We start from the raw sequence: 22,741 nt of genomic DNA, 5'->3' as shown, positions 1-22,741 counted from the left end.
AAAGGTGCCGAAGATTAATCACTAAAAGAAACGTTTAAAGACAAAAGCATGAGCCAAACAACACAATCATTTATAACAAACACACAAAACAGTGTGACACAAGGTTTACTACACAACCCATCAGGTGAGACAACTGCTTTTGTCATAAACCAAAAGAAAAACTGGGTGAAGGTAACAAAGTAAGAACCTTAATTCACAATGTCACAAAAGTGTGTTTCTCTGTGTGTATATTGGCGCTTTGTGTCTGTGCAGGTTCTTTTGTTCCATAGTTAACTTCTCTCTGTCAACACGTATAGTCTCATACACACACACACCACACACATTATATTATATGCATACACCATTTGTGTCTCGTACACACACACACAGACACACACACACACACATGCAGCTCCGGTGGGATTAGCCTGACAGGCTGCGGCTCAGAAATGAGTGGAGGTTTTCTGCAGCCCGTCATTAAAACTGCTGACACCTCCAGTGGAATATGATTTGTCTGAGGTGCAGAGAGAAGTCGAGCACAAGCGGCTGCGTCACTTCCACACGGTGCAACATTTCAGACGAGGCCGGCGCAGGTCAGACAGCAGGAAAAGGCCTGTTTTCATCCCAGAGGAAGGATGTCGAGGGCGGGAGGGAATCAGAAGGAGAATACTGGATCATTTGGAGGAGACAAAAGGCCACAGAGTTTTATCAGAAATCATTTGATGTCAGTAACTTCCACATAATAGTTTACATAGAACAGAATCAGGCGATTTTGAAGCTCAAAACTTAATGGTACAAATGAAGTTTGCATTTGTCAAAGATGGTTTAGTGCAAAAAGGGACTAAAACTCAGATTTCTGACACAAAAAGTCTGATAAAATGGACAAAAATCAAAAACTCTTTCATCTGCTGCTTCCTAAGCTTCACTACGCCAACACAGGAGCTCAGTTACAAAGAGAGGAAACCAACATCATACATCATGGTTTGTGTATTGGCTGCTGCAGAGAGGAAACTAGTTATTTATCTGCTTGCACACACACACACACACACACACACACACACACACACACACACACACACTCGCAGTGCCTCGTTCATTTCTCTCCAGACGTACAGTAACAAGCGCTGCTGATCTGATCAGAGCCAAATTAAGAATTGTCCAATAAAGCTCGATGCGGGAAACGTCACAGGGAAATGTGGCACTTTTATTGAAGTCATTAATTCTCCCCGCAGGGCGTCGGGTCGGGGGCTTTTGAAACATGGACGGCTGCACGGCCACCCGGGCATGAAATGAACAGCCAGGATTAACTACCTGCCGCCTCCGTCCTTCTCCCTCCGCCTCAGCACCGAGCTCCTGTTTGTCTTTGCTGTTCAGTTTTTCTGTTTTTTCGTCGACTCTGCACTTTCTCTCCGCTGCAACTCCAGCGTTCAGTTGTTTTCCTTCTTCGTGTCGAGGGACAAACTTCCTGAGTTGTAGCAGATGGTCGGAGTTTGAGACGGCATCGATAAAATCACTAAGCATCTAAATATAATAAAAAAATAACCCAACAAAAATATTATGGTAAGCAGATTTTGCATTTGGGTTCCACTTTGTTTAAATGTAAAACTGAGCAACCACGGGCAGAAGGTGAAGAATCTCTGTCAGACTGTATATGTGATGTCGATATCATATTTTTAAATGTGGTTAAACAGCGGAGGGATTTCTGACAAAGATCGGAAACACACATCTTTTTTAAAGTCTGCGCTGTAGCTCATGTTATGTCATGTTTGATGGTGTTGAAGGTTACAGGGGTGTCACATCCACATGCCTGGAGAGAACTGTGTGCTTGTCACGTGATGGAGCACAGAGAAAACAGTATCTACTCAGTTCTAAGCTGAATTCAGTCTGTCTGCCAAGGACGGTAAAAACGTTATGGATGTTTTAACCGACACAGACAGGCTGAAAAAGCTTATTTTGTGGTGCCCCCTGGCATTTTGCGCTCTTCCCAACCACCTATGTTACCTACGCCATGGACGACCTCTGTCTAATGACCTCAGAGACCTGTTTGTTATCTCAGTACCTCAATTTTATGTGTCACATAATTGTGTGACGTTCCAGACTGAGGATTAATTTCGCATTTTCATTTTCTCAACTTCGTTAGCAGGACAGAATGATTACCGACACTATGAGGGACTCAGAACTGCAGTTCTACTTTTCTTTATTTTTTTGTTCCTTATTCCAGAGTCACAGATGGTTACCGTAATAAGAGGAAGGATATAAAAAGGACAGAAAAGCTGTTTTTGTAAGAATATAAATTACTTTGTGGTGATTCATTATTAAAGCAGTTTCCCAAAGGATCAAAGCTCCTGTTGTCGAGTCGCGTTCACATCCCATGACTATCCTTTTACTCATCAGCTTCATTTTATGGCCTTGTGTCGCTGGGAACAGGCGACGGGTCAGCACAGCGTCCGTGGGGGAAAACGGAGCCGGTTGATTGACTTTGTGTTTCCGTGAGTCCGATACAGAAACAGAAAGTGGGACACTAGAAAGCTGATGGCTAATCTCTGTGGTCTCCAGTAACTTCGTTCATTCTGGTGCTGCACTGTAAATTCCTGAAATACCTTTCAGGGTGATTTATGTGGCAGAGAGGGAAGGAAGAACATTAGTAGAACAAGGGCAGGTAGAAATCTGGAACGTCCTGGAAGAGTTTTTTTAAAAATTCAAATCAAATTCAAATGTTGTTAGCTCAACAAAGAGAGTTGAGGAAGGAAGTGAAGCTTTGTTTTCATACGTGTCTCTAACTGTTCTGCTACTAAAAGTTCAGGTTCAAGTTCAGGTTCAAGTTCAACATCAGCAGGTTTTTTATTAATTCGCTAAAGAAGCTGGAACCTGGAGACTGAAACTGAAACTGCACTGAACGGCTGCAGGGCTGTGATTCTAGTTCCTTACGTCTCTGGTCATTCAGACAGACGTTGAATAAATCAGTTTTTCACTCATGTTGTGATGGAAAACTTTTTGTGTTTACCTCATTCAGGTAATCTGTGTCAGGTTGTGTTCGTTGGCGTCTTTCCATTAACTCTCTTCCTGGCCATCTGTGAAGTCTTTACATTCAGCCCCTAGCTCTATTCTCCGGTTCACAGCCGAGGAAACCTTGAATACGATTTCATCCACTGTCAGGTTTGGGAAAAGTTTGATGTCTCAGCTTTCATCAGATTCATGTTTTCTCTTTTTATTTCCATTCTGTTTTTTCTTTTGTTTCTTTGCATTTAATCTCTCTTTTCTTTATCGTTCTTTCTCTCAATCTTTGTTTCTTTTTGTCGATTCTCACGGTTATGAAGCTTGTGCGATGTGTGATGTTCATTTCATCAGATGCTACTATTGTTCTACTCACACACACACACACACACACACACACACACACACACACACACACACACACACACACACACACACACACACACACACACACACACACAGGTGAGACGGCCACATGATGACAGGGTCTTCGGGCCTCGGCCTCATGACTCGGCCCGGCAGCTGCTGACGGCCCGGGCGCTGTTATCTCGCAGCCGCTCTCTCTTCTTGTTCTCAGCTGCTCTCAGCGGCGCCGTCATCTCGTCCCACAAGCTCTGTGTCGACGGACACAATGTTCGAGCTGCGACACAACAGACACACATCCTGCTCTGATTAGTGTTTTCACTGATACTGCAGCTGTGTGACGACACGTTGTTCCACTGTGACCTGTTGAGAAAAAACAGATTATCATCAACAAGTGTTCATACGTAAGGTTTATCTTTTATTTTGGCATTAAAGCTGCATCTCATCCTGTGCACCACATGTGAGGATTTTTTAGAATGACTGTATTATCTGTTTTTTCACCCACGTGTTCATGTTTGTCTTTGTTCAGCTTCGTTAAGTACTTGTTATTGTTCCCAGCATGTTCGAGTGATTTAAGTGCTGCACTGTGGTACAAACAAGATCCTGCGGAAGAAGCCTTGTACAGATTGTTTTTACCTTGTTATTGTAATTTCTTCATCCAAACGCATTTGAAAAACTAAAATATTAAATAAACAAGAGCGTCAGCACCTCTGCTTTGGCCCCAAAACATCCTTTGTGATTGTTAAGTTAATATAGAAGAAATATAAAAAAGAAAAAAGGAAGTGGTCTGAAAACTGTTGAACAGATTTCCATGACATGTTTTTGAGGGGTTGGGTTTGACCCGAGGAGGAACCCTTTACATTTTTGAGTGGATCTGGATAAACAGGCAGAACCAGGAATGTTTATTTAACGTGTGGAGAAACAGTGTGTTGGTCTGGGTGGAGGTTTGCACTCTCCAACCGCTCTTCTTCTTCTTTGTCATAAAACACAAAGAAAGTGAAACTAGAAAATTCCTGTTTGTGCCCTTTGATTTGCATCTGCACCAAACTTTAACGTGTTCTTCCCACAAGCCCCACGTTTGGTGGAAATACGATTTTGGCTAAATCCTGTTAACAAACAAAAAAAACATAGTGCAAAAGGTTAAAAATAATTTAGTCTGAAGAAAAAATGACATATATACGATCTTCCATACCCAAATACCGTATCCTGCCATATTTGTGGTTTTCATGGTTAAACAAAGCTGTAAATGTCTTCTTTCTTGAGCCTCTTTGTTCTTGGATCTTCGCTGTAAACACAAACCTCAGAGCCTGTTTTCGTCGCCTCGCTGGGGCCGACATGCGACAGAAGGTGTGCAACAATTTCCTGCTGAGCTTTTCAAACCGCGACACATGTGAGACAATGACAGACGTGTTCAGGTCCCTGCACCGCGCTGACCCACGCTCTGCAGGGACCTGGAAGTCAGATGCCACGGTCGTGCACGTTCCTCCTGAGATATTACAGAAACTGATTACCTCGCTGCAGACTGAGCCTTTCTAATAATACAGTCTGGTCGTTTGGTCCAGATATACCCAATCATCTTCACTGTAATCTAATCTGAAGTCATCATCTGTCGTGACTCACCTGTAACTGGATTAGGTCTCTGATGGATCGGTGTTATAACCGTGACCCAGGGTGACGGCCACACCGCTGGTGACAGCTGTCTGTCAGCAGTCCGTCTCACGCTGAGTTCAACCAGAGCAGCCATGGAGACTGTAGAGTGTAATATCATCAGCACAGGGATGAACAGACTGGGAAATTAAGATTTACAGGAGGTTTTTAATCACACAACCTAAAAAAGAAGATTTGAAAAGTTAAGAAGATACAGAATTAAAGTCCCGTTCCTCTTCAGTGACTGAACAAACAAACGTTCATCCATTATTTATCAAGGAGAAGAATCTTAATCCCCACTTAGATTCTGACTTTCACTCGAGCAAAGAAAAACACGAGTAAATCCTCCTCTGATCAAATTTCCACTCTGATCAATCCCAAGATCGATGGTTCTGCTCGTCCGCCGACAAAATTGAAGTTTAGACCTTTTTGGAAAATGGATAAAAACTGTGTCAGTCCATCTTCAGCATGGGGACAAGGTTCTAAATCTTTTTATTTAAATGTCCTCTGATGGCATGATTGTTGACAAAGTCATGTAAGGATGGAGGTGATATTAGAGAATCAGAGACTTTGCTTGGTCCCCAGAGGATGAATCAGAAACTTTAATCTTTCCTCTATTTTTTAATCGAGCACCAACATCACATCAGGAAGTGGAGATGCGTCGTCCATCTTTATTTACAGTCTGCGCTCCAGACTAACACACTTGAAAATTAACATCACGTGTACAAAGTAGAAACAGCGATGGTGAAACGTTAGAGGAGGGATGTATTTTCTTGGACAGCCGACGATGTGAAACTGTTACCGACAGTAAGTTGTTGGTGACGTTTCGCATTCCGCCGCTAGTCAAACTAAAACGTCTTAGTCTGGATGTAGCACAAGTATCTACAAATCAAGTCTTGTTGCCTTCATGCTAACTCACCTTGAAAGTTTGTGTGAGGAGCTTGTGTTGTAGTGTTTCATGAGAGATCAGGTTTCACTTTACTCTTTCCTGATGCCAGGGTTCAGTAAGAGCTCGACGTGTCTGAATCAGCTTTGTAAAATGTCTCACAGCTTTTTTTCTGTGCGCACCACCCGGTTCCTACGTGCTCCAGCCGCTGGCCTGCTTCCATGTGACACGGCAGATATGTCGGAGCTCGCCACAGATGCTGTGATTACGCTGTGACTATCACAGGAGCATCTCTCCGCCTCGGGCCGCCTGCCTGTGCAGGCCGGTGAACAGGAACCTGCACAGACTCACGGTGGACGTGTTTGGAGAACTGCGATGTGCGGTGTCTTATTTGGAGAGAGAGAGAGGCCACGGGGTTCAGTGTGTTGCTGCTGAACAGGTCTGCTTTCATTTACTCAGCTTCATCAACGACTCATGAGGAAGATAAGAAACATACTTTCATCCCATGTGAGTTTTTTAACGTCCTGTCGAGACCAAAGAGGCTGAAAACGTTTCCTAAAACCTCGTCGCTGTTTGAAAACAAGCTTCTGAACCCCTGAAGCAGATAGAGACGTGAAATAAAAGATATTTGATGGATTCAATATTTTCCTTTGATTGTAACTCATTACTGTTTTACTAAATTTCGTTAACATGTATAAAACAACTAAGCCGGCAAACTCGTCGAGATCCCCCCCCCCCTTCTTTCTCCTCTAACATGTCTGTTTCCGACGGACTGCACTTTGTCGCCAAGAGCACTAGCAAACCAGACAAGCTACATTTCCCATCATGCATTTGACCTTTTTCTACAAGTGAATCACAACGTATCATCAGTCACAGATTGAAATCTTTGAATTAAACCGGTTCCTCAGGATCGCCCACAAAAATAAGACGTTTTAAATGAGCTGGAGCTGAAAAAATAAGTCAACTGTCAATTCAAGAGAAAAACACCTGCAGCCAAACTGCAGAAAGAAAAACTGAAACACAGTCAGAAGTTTAGTTTGTCATTCAGAAAAAAAGCTTCATAACACACAAGATGAAAGAGACACTTCAAAGCATCTCACGTCTCCTCATACAAAGTCTGTACTGAACCTGTGCTGTTCTGTAGTTTATATATTTATATACTGGAGAGGACCTTCACTGATATAATGCTTTTCTTAGCTCCAGAGACAAAGAGCTGTAACAAGAGCCGTCGTTTCTCCGTCTCTCTTCATGCTGCCGGTGAAGCGATCGCTTCCTCAAGTGACCACAGTTTAGAAGTGGCATCCATCTTGTCATCTTGTTCTTGGCAAATCGGCGAATGACGGGTGTTTCCCAAAAACGATGAGTGAATCATTTTATATTTCTTTTTATACACGTAACCGACAAAATGTCCCCACTTTCCCAAAAGTGATGAAATGAAGATCTGAGTTCACACACCCACACACACACACCCACACACACACACACACACACACACACCCACACACACACACACACACACACACCCACACACACACACACACACACACACACACACACACACACACACACACACACACACACACACACACACACACACACACACACACAGTCTGTATGTAAACACTCTCGTCTCTTTTTGAGGAAACAAACTTTCCTTTCCTCCTCTCCTCTCCTCTCCTCTCCCCCCCCCCCCCCCCCCCTCCTTTGCCCTCCTCTCCACCCCCCCCCCCCTCCTTTGCCCTCCTCTCCTCTCGCTGTGTGTTTATTGTCGTTGTGCTCGTCAGGACAGACGATGCTGGGACTTTTCCCACCACACTTATGGGAGCTGACACCGAGTCGTCCTCCCTCCTGTTTACAACTAATTATGACAGTCGGGGCCCTGAGGGACGCCCGTCTCTGACTGGGAGCCATGAGGACAGGGGATGTGATCCAGCTGTCGTCTCTGACTAATACATTTATTAAACATCAGCACAGAGAAGAGTCCAAGATTAGACCAAAGTCTTCCTGCAGTTTTGGTGAGATATGGTGAAGGTAAAGCGTGGAAACACTTTTTGGGACGGTTCGGACTTCCAGACCAATTGCAGGAAGCTTGTGGTCCTCGCCCTGCGTCTACAAACCAATCACTGTCCAGTATCTCATCTTTTATCTATAAAAATGGGTCAACACCCTTAAGCGCTCTGTAAGTGTGGGTGGCCCATCCTGCAAATGAGTCCAAGCAAAACTCTACTTGCATATTTGTCCTTTTAATGAATTTTAGAGAACTTCGAGTCTCCGGGCAGCTTCTCATCGGCTTCGAGAGACAAAATGTGACCAACACGTCATTAGACTCATGTCTGTGTCGCTGCTTTCACTGTGTTTCACCACAGCAGATTACAAAATGAACACAAGTACACAAACTCATTAAGAAATGGCAAATGTTTCCATTCAGGCAGAATCTCTCTCTCTCTCTCTCTAGTCAAGCATTTGCACAAAAACTCCATTATGTAATTGTACATTTTTCTGTATTTATATATAGATTTCCCAGTATTACCAACCACTCAAACTGGGATACAGTACACACACACACACACACACTCATAAAGTGCATCTATGTGCAGCACTTTCTCCGTCACACGCCACTCACACACTCACACACTGCCAGCGCAGCAGTCCGGGATAATTTGGGCGTCAGTGTCTCGCCCAAGGACACTTCCATTATCTAAACCACTTACCCTCTGAGGGTCACATGGGACTGGAGCCAATCCCAGCTGACATTGGCCCAGAAGCGGGGGGGTACACCTGCAGGTCACCGGCGTATTGCAGCGCCGACATAAAGAGACACAATCACTATCAACTCTCCAAATAACCAAATCAAGATCTGAATGTCTTTGGGACTGTGGGAGGAGCCTGGGAATCCTCAGAACATGCAAACACAGACCCAATTATTATCTGAATGAAACGTTGTCGAGACAAAGTGTGTGTGTGTGTGTGTGTGTGTCTGCCTAAGAGAGAGAGAGAGTGCACATGAGATAAAGGGGGCGAGTGTGAAGACGAATCCATATGAAAGCTGAAACTTTGCATCAATCATTCCTTATTCAATTCAGCTCACTTACTTGGGTAAAAATAGCAGCAGCTAAACCTCTGGGCAACACTAGTTATTGGTAACGCACACGGCTCGTGTTTCCTCGGCCGGGCTCACGATGGACAGGGCGTCCAGTTCCACGTCTGGAGACACGGAGGAGAACGACTCTTTGTCTTTGCACCCCCGTGTCTTTCAGGCTCCTGCAGTTATGATTTCATCGACAGGCGGCGTGAAGGATTTGGGTGGAAGTGGAACAGAGTGTGTTTCTTGTCACCACTAAATGTGACACTTTTATAGGAAATGTGTCTCAGGAGGATTCATGTTGTGTAAAATGTGCACTCAGGGTTTCATAAGAGGCAGAAACCAGTGACACACACACAGATATAAACTTAATGAATTGCAGCTTCCAGTCTGTAACGATGATCTTTGATCTGAGCTCCCAGTGTTTCCTGGATCAAGAGCTTTGGTGTCGGGGTTAATGTGTGTTTTTCTGTTTCGGAGGGGGTGGGGGGTGCAATGCGACTTTTACTGTACATACAAATACACATTTTAATTCAGTTGAAGATATTTCATTGTACGATACCAATCTCGCTTTTTCTCTTGAGCTGCTTCCAGAGAGAATGCAAATGTCCGAGTCAGTGCTCCAGACATTTTCCTTTTCCTGCCGACCCCCTGGTGAGCGAGCTCTGGATAATCGGTGTAATTTAGAGCGAGCAAGTGGGCGTGTTGGTGACATCTCTAACACACAATGGACGCAAATCTGATGGAATACAAATACCTCTGTTGCTGTGAACTCGTCTAAACCTCCACAATCTCCTGCTGCGTTCTCGATATGTGAAAAGCAAACTCGAGTTCCCCCCTCGACCTTCAGATTCTTCCTTCTTTTTCATTTATCCTTTTAGAAAATGCTTGGTTTGAGGGGAAGCCTGTTTGTAGCGTGAGGGTTTCTGGAGGAGATGTTGAAATCGTCCTCGTCTCTGAACATTAACAACGACGGCTGAGAAATGTTTTCAATAAGTGAACATGTCTCTTTGTTCTCTGAGGAGATCTGTAATCAGCCCGAACTCATTCAGGAGGAACCTGCGGCTGCACGTGAGGATTTATGAGTTATTTCTACAGACGGGATACGAATCAGAAAACAAATTGAACTGTGTGATGCATGTTTGAATTTCATCTGCAAAACAAATAGTGACGCAAATTCTTCATGCTCTCTATTAATAAACACAACCTTGAAAGAAATAGAAAAAATACAAGACTTATGGAATGCAAATACAAAAACTTTGATCTTTACGGCCATTTACGACCACGCAGCTTCATACTTGTTTAAATGTATTATAAAGACTTATGTAAGATCTTAATCTGCCCGTAGAGAGAGATTCTGCTCCTGTGTTAATTCTCTAACTACCTACTGGAATCAGTCAGAAACACTAATGTGCAGCAGCGTCTCTGTGGTCGACCGGCAAAGTGCAGCAAAGTCTCCGGGGATCAGTGAAGTTCTGATTCTGTAGAATGTAGAAAACTTTACTGAAAATGTTTCCACTGAAAAAGAAAGTGTAGGCGTGATGACGCCCCGGGGGGGGTCGATCCTCGCCCTTAATGATGTTTGGTCACGAAGCTAAAAATAATATATCATTAGTCATCTTGTGTGTGTGTGTGTGTGTGTGTGTGTGTGTGTGTGTGTGTGTGTGTGTGTGTGTGTGTGTGTGTGTGTGTGTGTGTGTAAGAGGTGTGTTAACATGTTTGATAGAGCAGCATAACTGTTTCCTGCTTCCACTGTTTGACTGTCAACAGGAATTTTTGGCAAACAGCCACATACTTACTGTCAGAACACACACACACACACACACACACACACACACACACACACACACACACACACACACACACACACACACACACACACACACACACACACACTCTTCTCAGCAGGGTAAATGATTTCATCACTGGCCCTGACGTTTCCTCTTTCTAAGATTCAGGTCAGGATCTTCTTTGTGTCGTTTTCCCTCCTGACTCCACATTATCAAGTGTTTCTGCAAACACACACAAAACCATTTAACAAACCAAACAATTCATACACAAATCACACAACGTGAATTTAACGGGTTGCGTGACTTTTCTAACGCAGACGACTTCCACTGACAGATATCCAGAGGTTGTGTGGAGACTTTGCTCCTCAGTGAGGTCACAGTGACCTTGACCTTTGACTCTCGACCACTAAGATCTAATCAGTTAGAACATGCGTGCTTGTTTCTCTAGAGACAATCTTAAGATAATGTTTTCATGAGGATGGAAAAGGGGGTTTGTTAGGTCACAGTGACCAAATTTCATGAGATATCGTGTTCGCAAGAATACGACAGAGAGACAATCTGAGAACATGGAGCCTCCGATCGCTGGCTGTTGCTGACGCAGAGGAATAAAAAGTTCTATTATCGTCTGGTGATAACTGACACTCACGTCCTGACGTCACACGACTCCATGTTTATCAAAGCCGCTGACTTTTACCTCACAACGACGCCGACAGCTCAACTCGACATGTCGTTGTGTTATCTCACACTAAGTTCTTGGTTGTTGTTGTTGTTGATTTTAAATGTGCAGCGGTCGAGTTGTGATGTTCAGAGTTTGGGACGCAGCCAAACGTCTGAAGAGGCAGTTCAGAGGGAAGTTAAAGGAAGAAAAGTGCATCGTGAGTGGAGGACGAGGAGAGTGTGTGTCTGTGTGTGTGTGTGTGTGTGTGTGTGTGTGTGTGTGTGTGTGTGTGTGTGTGTGTCTGTGTGTGTGTGTGCGCCCCCTGCTGAGAGCCAGTGTGACGTCCTTGCGGCCGCCTTGACCTAATCTTCTCTGGCAGCAGATCAAACGCTGCTGCGGTGCACCGGACGACACAGAACAAGTTGATATAGGCCTCTATTGTACACAAACTGATACACACACACACACACACACACACAGACGCACACATTTCAAACCCCTAAGAAACCCCCTGAACCTCCCTCCAGCTGTGAACACATTTAGATTCAGTCCCTATAGAAATGTTCCTTATGTAAAACAAAAGATTTGAACAGAATGTTTTGGAAAAAGAAAGCAAAGCTCTTTAATACATGAGACTTCACAGAGCAGCTGAGGGAAGTTAAGAGAAGAAGAAACGCTGTCCACTGTTTAACTGCAGTGTTTTCACACCCTGACGCCTTCTGCACACTTTTGTTTCTGCAAATGAACGGAAATCACATAAAAAAGAGAATATTTACTCTTATCTCAGGATTTGAGTCATTTCCTTGAGTCATTTATCTTAAAGCATCTTCAGCAAAGTGATGAGCTGAATAAAGAAAAGGACCCAGTGAGGTGAAGGCTCCTGATTCGAACCCCAGTTCAGCCAGTGTCTCCCCAGTGCGGAGTCTGTTCTCCCAGTGTCGGCACAGGTTTTTCTCAGGGTTCTCCAGCTTCCCCCCACAGTCCACCTGCAGACTGTGGGGGGTGGGAGACTCTGTGACTCTGGGCAGATGTGGCTCAGGAGGGAGAGCGGGTCGTCCACTAACCAGAAGGTCGGCGGTGCAAATCCCTATCTCCCCTATTCACCATCCCCAAATTGCACCTGACGGCTTTGCCAGCAGAGTATGATTGATTTATGATAAAGTGCTGGATGGCAAAACTCGTCCATTAGCAGCTACTGCTTCTGAACAGACGCAGTTTTCAGCACAATCTCTTCAAAGTGCTAATTCTGATTATATCCCTGTGTTTAATGCATAAAAGAAAAATCATTAAAAGCAGATTCTGAAGTACAATTTCATCAAGTAGCGACTGGAGCGTCGCATTCACCCGAACTCGCCACGTGAGAGAAAGTCCTGGATCTGCTCCTCCTCGGGCCCCACCTCTCCACAAACTTTCATGGAAATCAGTTCATGCCAGGAGGTCAACCACACACACACACACACATTCTCACACACACACACACACACACACACACACAGTTGCATGTGTGTGACCATCGCATGCAAACGCTGCGTGATTAAGATCTGATCAAACACACCACACACTGATAACAGGGTGAATAAAGAAAACACAGGGGATGTTCACTGAGAACCTGTGTCACCGGGTGTCAGTCGTGTTTTTGTGTGAACTCCGGTCAGACGTGTCCCAAGTTTCTGGATTCAGGATCGAACATGTTTGTATTTAAATGGACGAATCTCAGCTCCTGCTTTACCAACAGCGATAAATGAAGTTATAGTTAAAGGCAGGAGAGAAACCAGGCCTTGCATTAGTTTGTCCTCTTCTCTTACGTCTGTCTGTCTTTTAATTTGTGTTTCTCTTCTCGTCTTGCGTTTTGCTTTTCCTCCATCTCCTCCCTGTGTCCCCGAAGGAAAGCTTGAATATATAAGTTTAATACTTTCGGTACTTTCATCAGAATTGTTCCGTTTTGACATTATGATCCTAGCGTGAGAGGATTTCATCACCGGTTCAAATGTTCAAATGAGTCATGAAAATGGGATTTCTTCATCTTAACGACAAACAGAAACACGTATATACACAAACGCAAATTGAAATGAAACTAAAACAAACCCTGAGCATGACGCAGCAGTTAAATCTGTTCACGCTGCAAACGATCACGATCCCACGAACATCTCAGAGGAGTGAAGTTTCCCTAAAAGGCCAAAAACAAAAAGTTTGTTCTTGCCTCTGCTCAGATTCCTCAACGAGACATCGTCACTTTCTTGTTTGGATGTGGAATCCCAACAATGCAAACAAGACGTTTGGAGCCGTGTGAAGGAAAAACAAGACGTTTCACCTCCGGTCCGACGAGCGGCGACCAGATATCACTAACACGTGGAATCCTGACAACACAAACGAGCCTTTGGGGCGAAGAAGGAGAGAAGAGATCGTTTCTAACTCAGGTCAATCAGAACCTGGAGCAGTGAGACGTGTGTGTTCTGTGGTGGTGATGTGTGTGTTCTGTGGTGGTGATGTGTGTGTTCTGTGGTGGTGATGTGTGTGAAAACAGATCACAGCTGTGGTTCAGCTTATCAACGCGGGTGTTTCCCCAACAAGGAGCGATTTGACAAGGTCACTGGAGAGATGACCTCACTTAGCCCTCACGTGTGTGTGTGTCTGTGTGTGTGTGTGTGTGTGAGTGTGTGTTTTTTCGCCTCAACCCAAAGTCGCTGTTCCACACCAGCGGCTGTCACATTATCAGAAACTGAACCTGTTTCCGTCACAGATCTTTATTTGTTTGTACGCGGACAGACGACTCTGCGGCTCCTCCTTTGACCGGTAACCAGGAGTGGAACTCTGACTCAATGGGCTCGCCCTTTTTTTTTTTAAATAGGAAAACACCACTCGATAACCACGAGTAGACATGAATTTGACACGAGACACAATTCAATCGAATATATTGACTGAATAGTTTCACCTGTGTGTTTAGGAAATAGCTCAACAACGCATATATAGATGAATTTTTGCTTTTCCGAGCTTGATTCAGGAGGGACTCTCCAGATTAATAACTTTTTGAGCTGATGGGTCGAAGGTCAAAGGTCAAGTTCAAGAAGAACAGGGTTCGAAAAAAATACATTTTCCAAGATAGTCACTGAAATTAATAGAAAGACAATCTAGGTAGTTCTGGTTGGAATTCATGACGTCACTGTGGAGGGAGAAATAAATCGTGTTAGTCCATTCTACAGCTTATTTAGACGAGCCAATCATTAACCCTCCTGCTTTTCTTTATTCTCATTTCAACTTCAGTCTCTTTCTCCCGTAAACTTTCCCACTGAAATGTGTAAAAACCCTTCACAAACTATTCCTGAAATCTATAAGAGGAATGAGAAGAAGCTGAAACACACATAAACCCCAGTCGGTCCGTTCCCCAGCGCTTCAGAACATGTTTGAGCAAAGCGATTGAAAGCATGTGTGGACTCACGTCGAGGTCCAAGACGTATAAACAGGGAGTGAGCTCAGGGCGGAAGGTGAGAAGTTGAGGAGTGAACGAGTGTATCTCTTCTCTCTCCCTCTCTCCTCTCCCTCCCTCTCCCTCTCTCTCTCTCTCTCTGTACATGTGTATTCAGGTCATGTTTACGTGCAGGCTTACGTTGTGCTTATCGTATGTCCTGGACTCTGTGTTTCTGCTCGTGCTCGTGTCAGCATGTTCTGTGTTATCGGACCAGATGCTTGAGAGTCTCTGCTTGTCACTCAGATAAATGAGCTCCACGGCCTCGCTCTGCCTTTTCTGTGTCAGTCCATCCGTCTTCTGTCTTTTCCTGGAGGAGACGTGTGGAGATTCGTCAGTTTGTCTCTTTTCTCTCGTGTGGTATACAGGTTGTTTCTGTTCTGCAAAGTTAGAAAGCTCATCTCTCTGCACAGAAAACACTGGAGCTCCTTAAACATGAATCATGTCACTAGGCTGCCAGACTGACAGCACTACTGCCTGTGTTTGTCTTTATTTCATTTTATACTTTTTATATTGGTATAGTTTCAGTTACTTATCTTTAACACTCGGTTACTTGTGTCTTTCATTCAACTTATACTTAAAATATTTGTATTGTCAACATCTCCATTGGCACAAACTTCTTTCCAGTGACTGTTTGTAGTAGTTCTGGTGGAGAGACTTTCATCTCACTGCAGTGAACTTATTTATGACTCATTTTGACCTTTTATTATTCTTATGCTCTGTTTTATTTTACTACTGATTGCCTGAATTTACCCCGGGATCAATGGAGTATCTATCTGTGATGATATTACAATGCCACACATTGCAAGTTAAAGGCAGCAGAACCCATGTATATAAATAGAAAGGTTTTGACTGTATGAGTTGGAGATGAGTTTATACGAGGCTGATTTGAATGATCTATTTTCACCATGCAAAACATTGCATTAATTTCAAATAACCAAAGCAAGTGGCTACAACACTGCTGCATGGTCCTTAGTCAAGAAGCTGTGAGAAGGAGCCTGAAACACAAAGTTGAGCGGCTGCAGTTTGAGCAGAGCAGGAAGAAGACGTGAGGACAAGCTGAAGTCTTGATGCATGTCCCTGTATTCCTGAACAGTCGGAGCAGTGGAGACAGAAGCCGCTGCACAAAGAGCAGCATGTTCCGTTAAACTCTCGACTTTACAAACTCACTCTGTGGATTCGAGCATTTTACAGACCCACACAACATTCATTTCTAATTCTAATTTGCACAGCTTTCATATACATGTATATATGTGCATATACAATTATGCACAATGCAGGAATGTTGTATCAATCAATTCAGCCTTAATAGGATACTGAACTTATTTTATGTTGCTTATTCTTTTATGATTAGTCTGTTTGCCCTTTGAAAAATATTCTATAAATTATTACTTTTTAAATTTTTATACCGAATATGCAGCATATGATGCCGTCCGACAATATTAATAAGAAAATAAAGGGTAAAAAATGAGTGCCCCGTATTTATTGTTTATGTTTTCTGTACATTTAAAAAAAATGTCGGTGTCTTGCAGGTTTGTTCTGTTTCAATCTGCCCTCCTTCTGTTCACATCACTTTTTTACGAGCCTCGATCATTGATGTAGATAATAAACATCACTGGCAACATGTTGAAAGTCGTACTGAAACTGAACTGACACTCAGTAGAGCGCAACCACAAAGCACTCGACCAAGATTTCTGTTTAATTCTCACACACTCATAAATATCAGTGATGATTTGTTTCCCGGAAAATCTGAGAAAATGTCAAACAAAAACAAAACAAGACAAAAACGCCCTTATCTTCACATGTTAAAGAAAGTGATTTTAAAAACTCCCAGATCTGCCTTTTTTTTTCGGTGGTAATCCATTTAGTATGTTTTGTGTCATCCTGCTGAAAAACAAACACAGGGACAGGGATGAAAACATAACTTCCTCAGTGTGGGCATCAAAGAATCACAAGACAAGACGTGTTGTGCTCGTGGTTTTGTTTGACTTGTAATTTTACAGAATCATAAACGAACAGCGTCTGTGTCTCTGTCTCCTGCAGATGTTTGGAGGCAAATGGACGACCTGTCTCCGGCCAAGTGCTGCAGCTCTGTGAAGTCATTCCTGCGTTTGAGTACGAGCATCCCTCAGGAGTTTAGTGTGTCACTGGGACCTTGAGTCACACCTACAGACCCACACACACACACACACACACACACACACTGGTGCTCGGCCGCTCCCCAGCTCACCAGCCCTGGCAGACCTCTTATCTCTAAAAGATTGATGAGGTCCCGTCCAGGCGCCGGAGGCCTGGCACAGCGTTGATAAGGCAGCTTTCATTTCAGCACATTTTATCCCTCCTGCCTTTCTTCCCTCCTCTCCTCCATCACACTGAGGGAAGCGTTCGGGTCAAGAGGGACGGTCCTCTCAGAAACCATGAGATGCCCCGGAGGTGACAGCCCCGTCTTCTCCCATCACTCCATCTTTTGCGGCCGCGTGGTCGGCGAGCAGGACGCCAGAGTCGGCATGTCACTGTCCAACTGCTGGAGCTGGAATATAGTGAAACTGCAGAGAGACGCTCAGAGCTGAGAGCACGTCACACACACACACACACACACACAGACACACACACACCCACACACACACTGTTCCACGCAGGACAATGTGCAACATCTCGTTCTGTGAGGTGGACAGCAAGGTGGACCAGTTCTTCCAGCCCACGCTCTACATCATAGTCATCGTCCTGGGGCTGCCCACTAACTGCATGGCTCTGTGGGCGGCCTACATGCAGGTGAGGAGGACACACACACACACACACACACACACACACACACACACACACACACACACACACACACACACACACACACACATACAACCAGTAAGCTATTCCAGAAATAAGGTTTCAAACCATAGACTGTAAATAAAGATGGACTTCAGTCTGCATTCCAAAGTGTCAGGGACAAGATACAGAATGAATGATGTCTGAACTACATATAGAAACGTGTGAATGTGACTTAAAAGCTCATATAGTTTGAAAAATAAGTATATATTCAATTAAATTAAATTAAAAATAACTTTATTTAAGAATATATGGTGGAATAATGACATCCCACAACCTCACTGGTGTGCATCAGCCCCTCCATTACTTGTCATTGCTGTTGTTGGTCTGTAAACAGTTTGGATTTGTTTGTGCGGCCGCTCATTAGACAAACTGGTCATTTTCAGTCAGTTAATATGAAAGGAAAGTCGTATAATGAGACATGCATCAAATTACAGATTTGTAAAGTAAAACTGCTCAACTTCCCATCGTCGAAGTAATGTCCATTATTCTCTCGGAGGATCTTTTCCCATAAAGCACCAAACACTTTCCCACCGAGCGTCAGTTTGCTTTGGCAGCAAACTTTGACTTTTCATTCAAACTTCACTAACTCGTATTTTTTCAATACGACATTTCAACATTAGATTATTGTTTAGTTTCCATCTGTGCGTCAATATCGTTTTCTATCAACTTTCAACAACCGTTTCAAACAAAAACACAAGTGAAGACGTCTCAGAGGAGCCGAGGGGAACTGGATCACAGGTGCATTCTGGTTATTGTAGTAACAGGAAACCCTCCAGTGCTTATAACATTGATCTGATTCCTGAGAAACCACCTGAGCTGAATCCAGAACATGAACAGAATTGGCGTGCTGTTTATTTATCAGGGCAGCTCTGCCTAAATATTAACATTGTTACATCAATCGACATGAGAAACGGAGCCGTCTCCGTGTGGCTGCAGAGTTTAGTGCTGACAAATCATCAGAAGAGCTGGAACTGATTCCTCCACAATATCTGCACATTTATTTACAAGTCCTCACTGTGGTCATAAGTCCTTATCTTACACTTGTGTGTTTTTAAAGGAATATCGTCGTCAGTGTGAGATATTAAAGAACAATTCAAAGCAAACCTAACTTTAATAAACCGAAGTTATAATTTACTTGTGATAACGACTTTATAGAACTTCAACATTTTCCTGACAACTTCTTCAAGAGGTGAGAGGTTTTCAAAATGTGACCAATCAAAGGAGCAATCGTTTTTTAAATAATCGAATAACTGGTTTAAACCAAACTTGAACAAAGAAGTTCAAGAAACCATCTTTGAGAAAAAACTATGTAAGGTATCCTTTTACTTTTTGGTTTGGTCCATTTCCCATCTGCTAACATGGAGAAGGCGGGGTTTGTGATCTATACTGCAGCCAACCACCAGGGGGCGATCAATGTCGTCCATCTTTATTTACAGTCTATGATTTTCACATTCAGGAAGTTAAAGAGTTCATCGAATGGTCGGCATTTCAATTTCTCTTTTGCTTCAAACGTTTGCGTAAGAGGAAAAACACTGTGGCCTCATATTATTTTATTATTATAATTATTATTATTAACCAGGAAAAATCCCTTTGAAAAATCCTTTTATATCTTTTAGAGCCCTGAACAAATTAAAACACGCTCTCCCATCCCGCCTTCTTCTCATTTCCTTTCTTCCCCCTCCTCCATCCAGGTGCGCCAACGCAACGAGCTGGGCATCTACCTGATCAACCTGTCGGTGGCCGACCTCCTCTACATCACCACTCTGCCTCTGTGGATCGATTACTTCCTGCAGCACGATGACTGGATCCACGGTCAGGAGAGCTGCAAGCTGTTCGGCTTCATCTTCTACACCAACATCTACGTCAGCATCGCCTTCCTCTGCTGCATCTCGCTGGACAGGTACCTGGCGGTGGCGTACCCTATGCGCTTCGCCAAGGTCCGACGAATCAAAACAGGTGAAGATGATTTACGCCTTTAAAATAAACCCACTTGGGAAAATAAGGGTTTCTTTCCAGAAGCTTGGGGCCCTGGTAAAAGTAAAAGTTCTGTCTGGAAACCATGAAGTAAAATAAAAACCAATCCTGAAACAAACAATATGTAAAAACAGTAAAACAAGTGTGATGTGATCGTTTCTCATACTTCTAGTTAAAAGCACTAAAGTCGTTTCAGGGTTTTCTGAGGTGATGAAATGTTCGGAACCCCCTCGAAAACCAGAGGAAACATCTCAAGGGGTTAATCCCATGACACTGATTTTCGAATCTAAAATAAAACGTTCATCTGTAGAAAAAAAAGAGGGATTTTCCAATCATGCAACAGTCAGTAGTTTCAAATCCGACCCTGCATCCCATCGTGGTTTCACATGATTCAAATATTTCAATTTGATGATTATGTCCCAGAACGATGCCGCTGCCAAGCCTGGGGGGGGGGTGCATCTTAACATCTGCTAAATCTGACGCAACAGGAAATTCACTTTGTGCAGAGATAAGATCACTTAAATGTCAGATGATGTTTTGATAAATAAATACTTGAACGAGTCATTACTTTTAATAAGATCTAATGACATGTGCCCTTCGGCCTATTTCATAAACGAGGCAGCAGAGGAACTTTTCTAGAAAGACACATTCACTCAATTGCTAAAGCATCTTTTTGGAAACTTCATATTGAGGGAAAGTGAGTTTTAATTTCATAAAGAACAGTGTGTTCATTGTTTCTTAGGTTGATAAATGCAACTCTTCATGTGTCTGTGAAACCAGTTTTTCCTTCTGTACAGTTTTCACACAGCTAAAAGGAATCAAGTTTCCATTAGTCTAATGTTCCTCTGTCTTCTCTGAACGTCCTGCAGCCGTCATGGTCAGCGCCATGGTGTGGATCATCGAGATCGTCGCCAACTCGCTCCTCTCTTCCACGACGAGCTCTTCCAGGATCGCTTCAACCACACCTTCTGCTTTGAGAAGTATCCCATGCAGGACTGGGTGGCCGGGATGAACCTCTACAGGACGTTCCTGGGCTTCCTGGCGCCCTGGACGGCCATGCTGGTGGCCTACAGAGGGATCCTCGCTGCAGTGCGCTGCAACGTCTCAACTGAACGCCAGGAGAAGGCCAAAATTCAGCGCTTGGCTCTGAGTTTGATCCTGATTGTGTTGCTGTGCTTCGGACCGTACCACATCCTCCTCCTGGTGCGGAGCGTCATGTTCCTGAGGAAGCCGTGTGACTGTGGCTCGGAGGAGAGCCTGTACGCAGCGTACCACGTGTCGTTAGCGCTGACCAGCTTAAACTGTGTCGCTGACCCCATTTTGTACTGTTTCGTCAATGAGGGCGCTCGGCACGACGTCGGCCGAGCCCTGTCAGCGATGATCTCTGTGGCCTGCCACAAGGGCTCCTGTTCCTCACCAGCGCACGGCGACGTGCTGAATGCCGGTTCGGTTACGATGGTGACGCCACTGGCGGCGAAGAAGCAGCATTGCGTGTATGCTGACAGTGGCAAGACGAGCACTTACAAGACAGAGCTGGTGGCTCTGAAGGAAGAGTGTCTACAGATGACCATCCTCAGTGTCAGGAAGTGACTCGTACCCGCAACAGGAAGTAGCGGGTTCAAACTGCGCAGGTCAGTGGGAGGAGGAACATCCCAACACGTCTGGTTTCTTCTGGTCTGACAGGTTGGAATCAGAACACACTCGGGGCTGTAGATCCTTAGAGTCAACGTTTCCACTCGGTGGCACTGATGAAGTAAACAGGACGCACAGTCTGTAGCCGTGGGAGCAGCCCCGGCAAAATGCTTATGCCAATTATGAGGGGAGTTCATGTGCAGAGCCTCAGTGGGATAGGTGCTCATAGATAATGAATACACAACAGAAAACTCAAATTGTTTGGGGGGGAAAGAAAAATGATAAAAAAACTGCTTTGTAATTGTTAAATCTTTATGAATAGAGGAGAAAGAATGTGAAGTTTGGCCTGAAGGTGGCGCCTGAAGACCTGAAGGTTTATCTTTTGTCCGGTGGCCATTAGACGTATCCCTGAGTGACAGCTCGTCAGGGTCAGTTCTACGTCGCTGCTTTTGGTTTCATACCCCGTTCACACTAATGCGGATATTTTGCAAAACGAACCTGCTCCTCTGTGTTCGAGCTTCACGTCCACACCAAAACGTCCAGATCTTTACAAACGTGCCGATTTTCCAAAACTCTGGTTTCTGTGTATCCGTGTGTTTTCAGAAATGATGACATCGCAGTTTACTTCACGCTCGCTACCACTGTTCACAAGCCAGAGGCCACAACGACAGTGGCGGCATATTTAGCATCGCTGCACCACATTTCATTCACCGGCATCTTGAGCATGCTCCCAATGTTCTTCATGTATTTGACTGATCGTTGAAGTAGACTTTATCGCCACCTACTGGCCCAGCGTGCATGTTGTAGTCGTTTTTTGTGTTCGCGTCTCGATATTTAATAAAATGAAAGTCATGTGGACAGATTTCTTTTTTTTAAAATTTTCTAAAAAATATCCGCAGTATTGTCGACGAGGCGTGAATTACGTTACTTGTGCACGGCTGTACTGAATGCTGATGTCATCATATCAACATGCTGTGTCATCATATCAACATGCTGATGTCATCATATCAACATGCTGATGTCATCATATCAACATGCTGTGTCCATTGGATTTTGAGGTCCGCACTTGTAGCGTTGGACCAGAGGAATTTCTCGTCTGCTGGAGGTTCAGTATGAAGAGTCAGGGCCCCACCAAACTCCTGAGGATTCAGCCTCAGTGGACCAAATGTCTTGCACCACTTCTCATGCCAATCCACCCAGTAGATGTTGAACTGGTTCAGCGTTGGCGCCACAGAACGACAGACCAGCGGACAGCCCTGCAGCCATCAAGCTAAATTTTTATCACTGTGCCAGGACTCATTCATGCCCAGGAGGACGTCCTCTGATATTTAAGTGGATTTATTTAAACAGACGCCCTCTGCATGGGCGAGCACTGACAGGACGACACCTTTATACTCAGACTGTTTGGACATCCAGCGGGACAAGCTTGGGGGTTGGACACCTAAAG

The 22,741-nt window shown here is 44.1% G+C and overlaps 1 protein-coding gene across 1 annotated transcript in view; it reads left to right on the top strand.

Moving 5' to 3' along the window:
* Positions 1-21,550, top strand: part of gpr4 (G protein-coupled receptor 4) — a 31,150-nt gene extending 9,600 nt beyond the window's left edge. The window contains 4 exon segments of the mRNA XM_034604093.1: positions 16,906-17,634; positions 19,380-19,644; positions 20,532-20,576; positions 20,579-21,550. Of these exon segments, the coding sequence (XP_034459984.1) occupies positions 17,506-17,634; positions 19,380-19,644; positions 20,532-20,576; positions 20,579-21,252 (1,113 nt within the window). The 5' untranslated portion in view covers positions 16,906-17,505 and the 3' untranslated portion in view covers positions 21,253-21,550.
* The last annotated feature ends 1,191 nt before the right edge of the window (positions 21,551-22,741 follow it).

The sequence above is a fragment of the Hippoglossus hippoglossus genome, chromosome 13 (genome assembly GCF_009819705.1).
Source record: "Hippoglossus hippoglossus isolate fHipHip1 chromosome 13, fHipHip1.pri, whole genome shotgun sequence".
Classification (NCBI taxonomy): Eukaryota; Metazoa; Chordata; class Actinopteri; order Pleuronectiformes; family Pleuronectidae; genus Hippoglossus; species Hippoglossus hippoglossus.
This window is presented reverse-complemented; position numbering and strand designations above follow the sequence as displayed.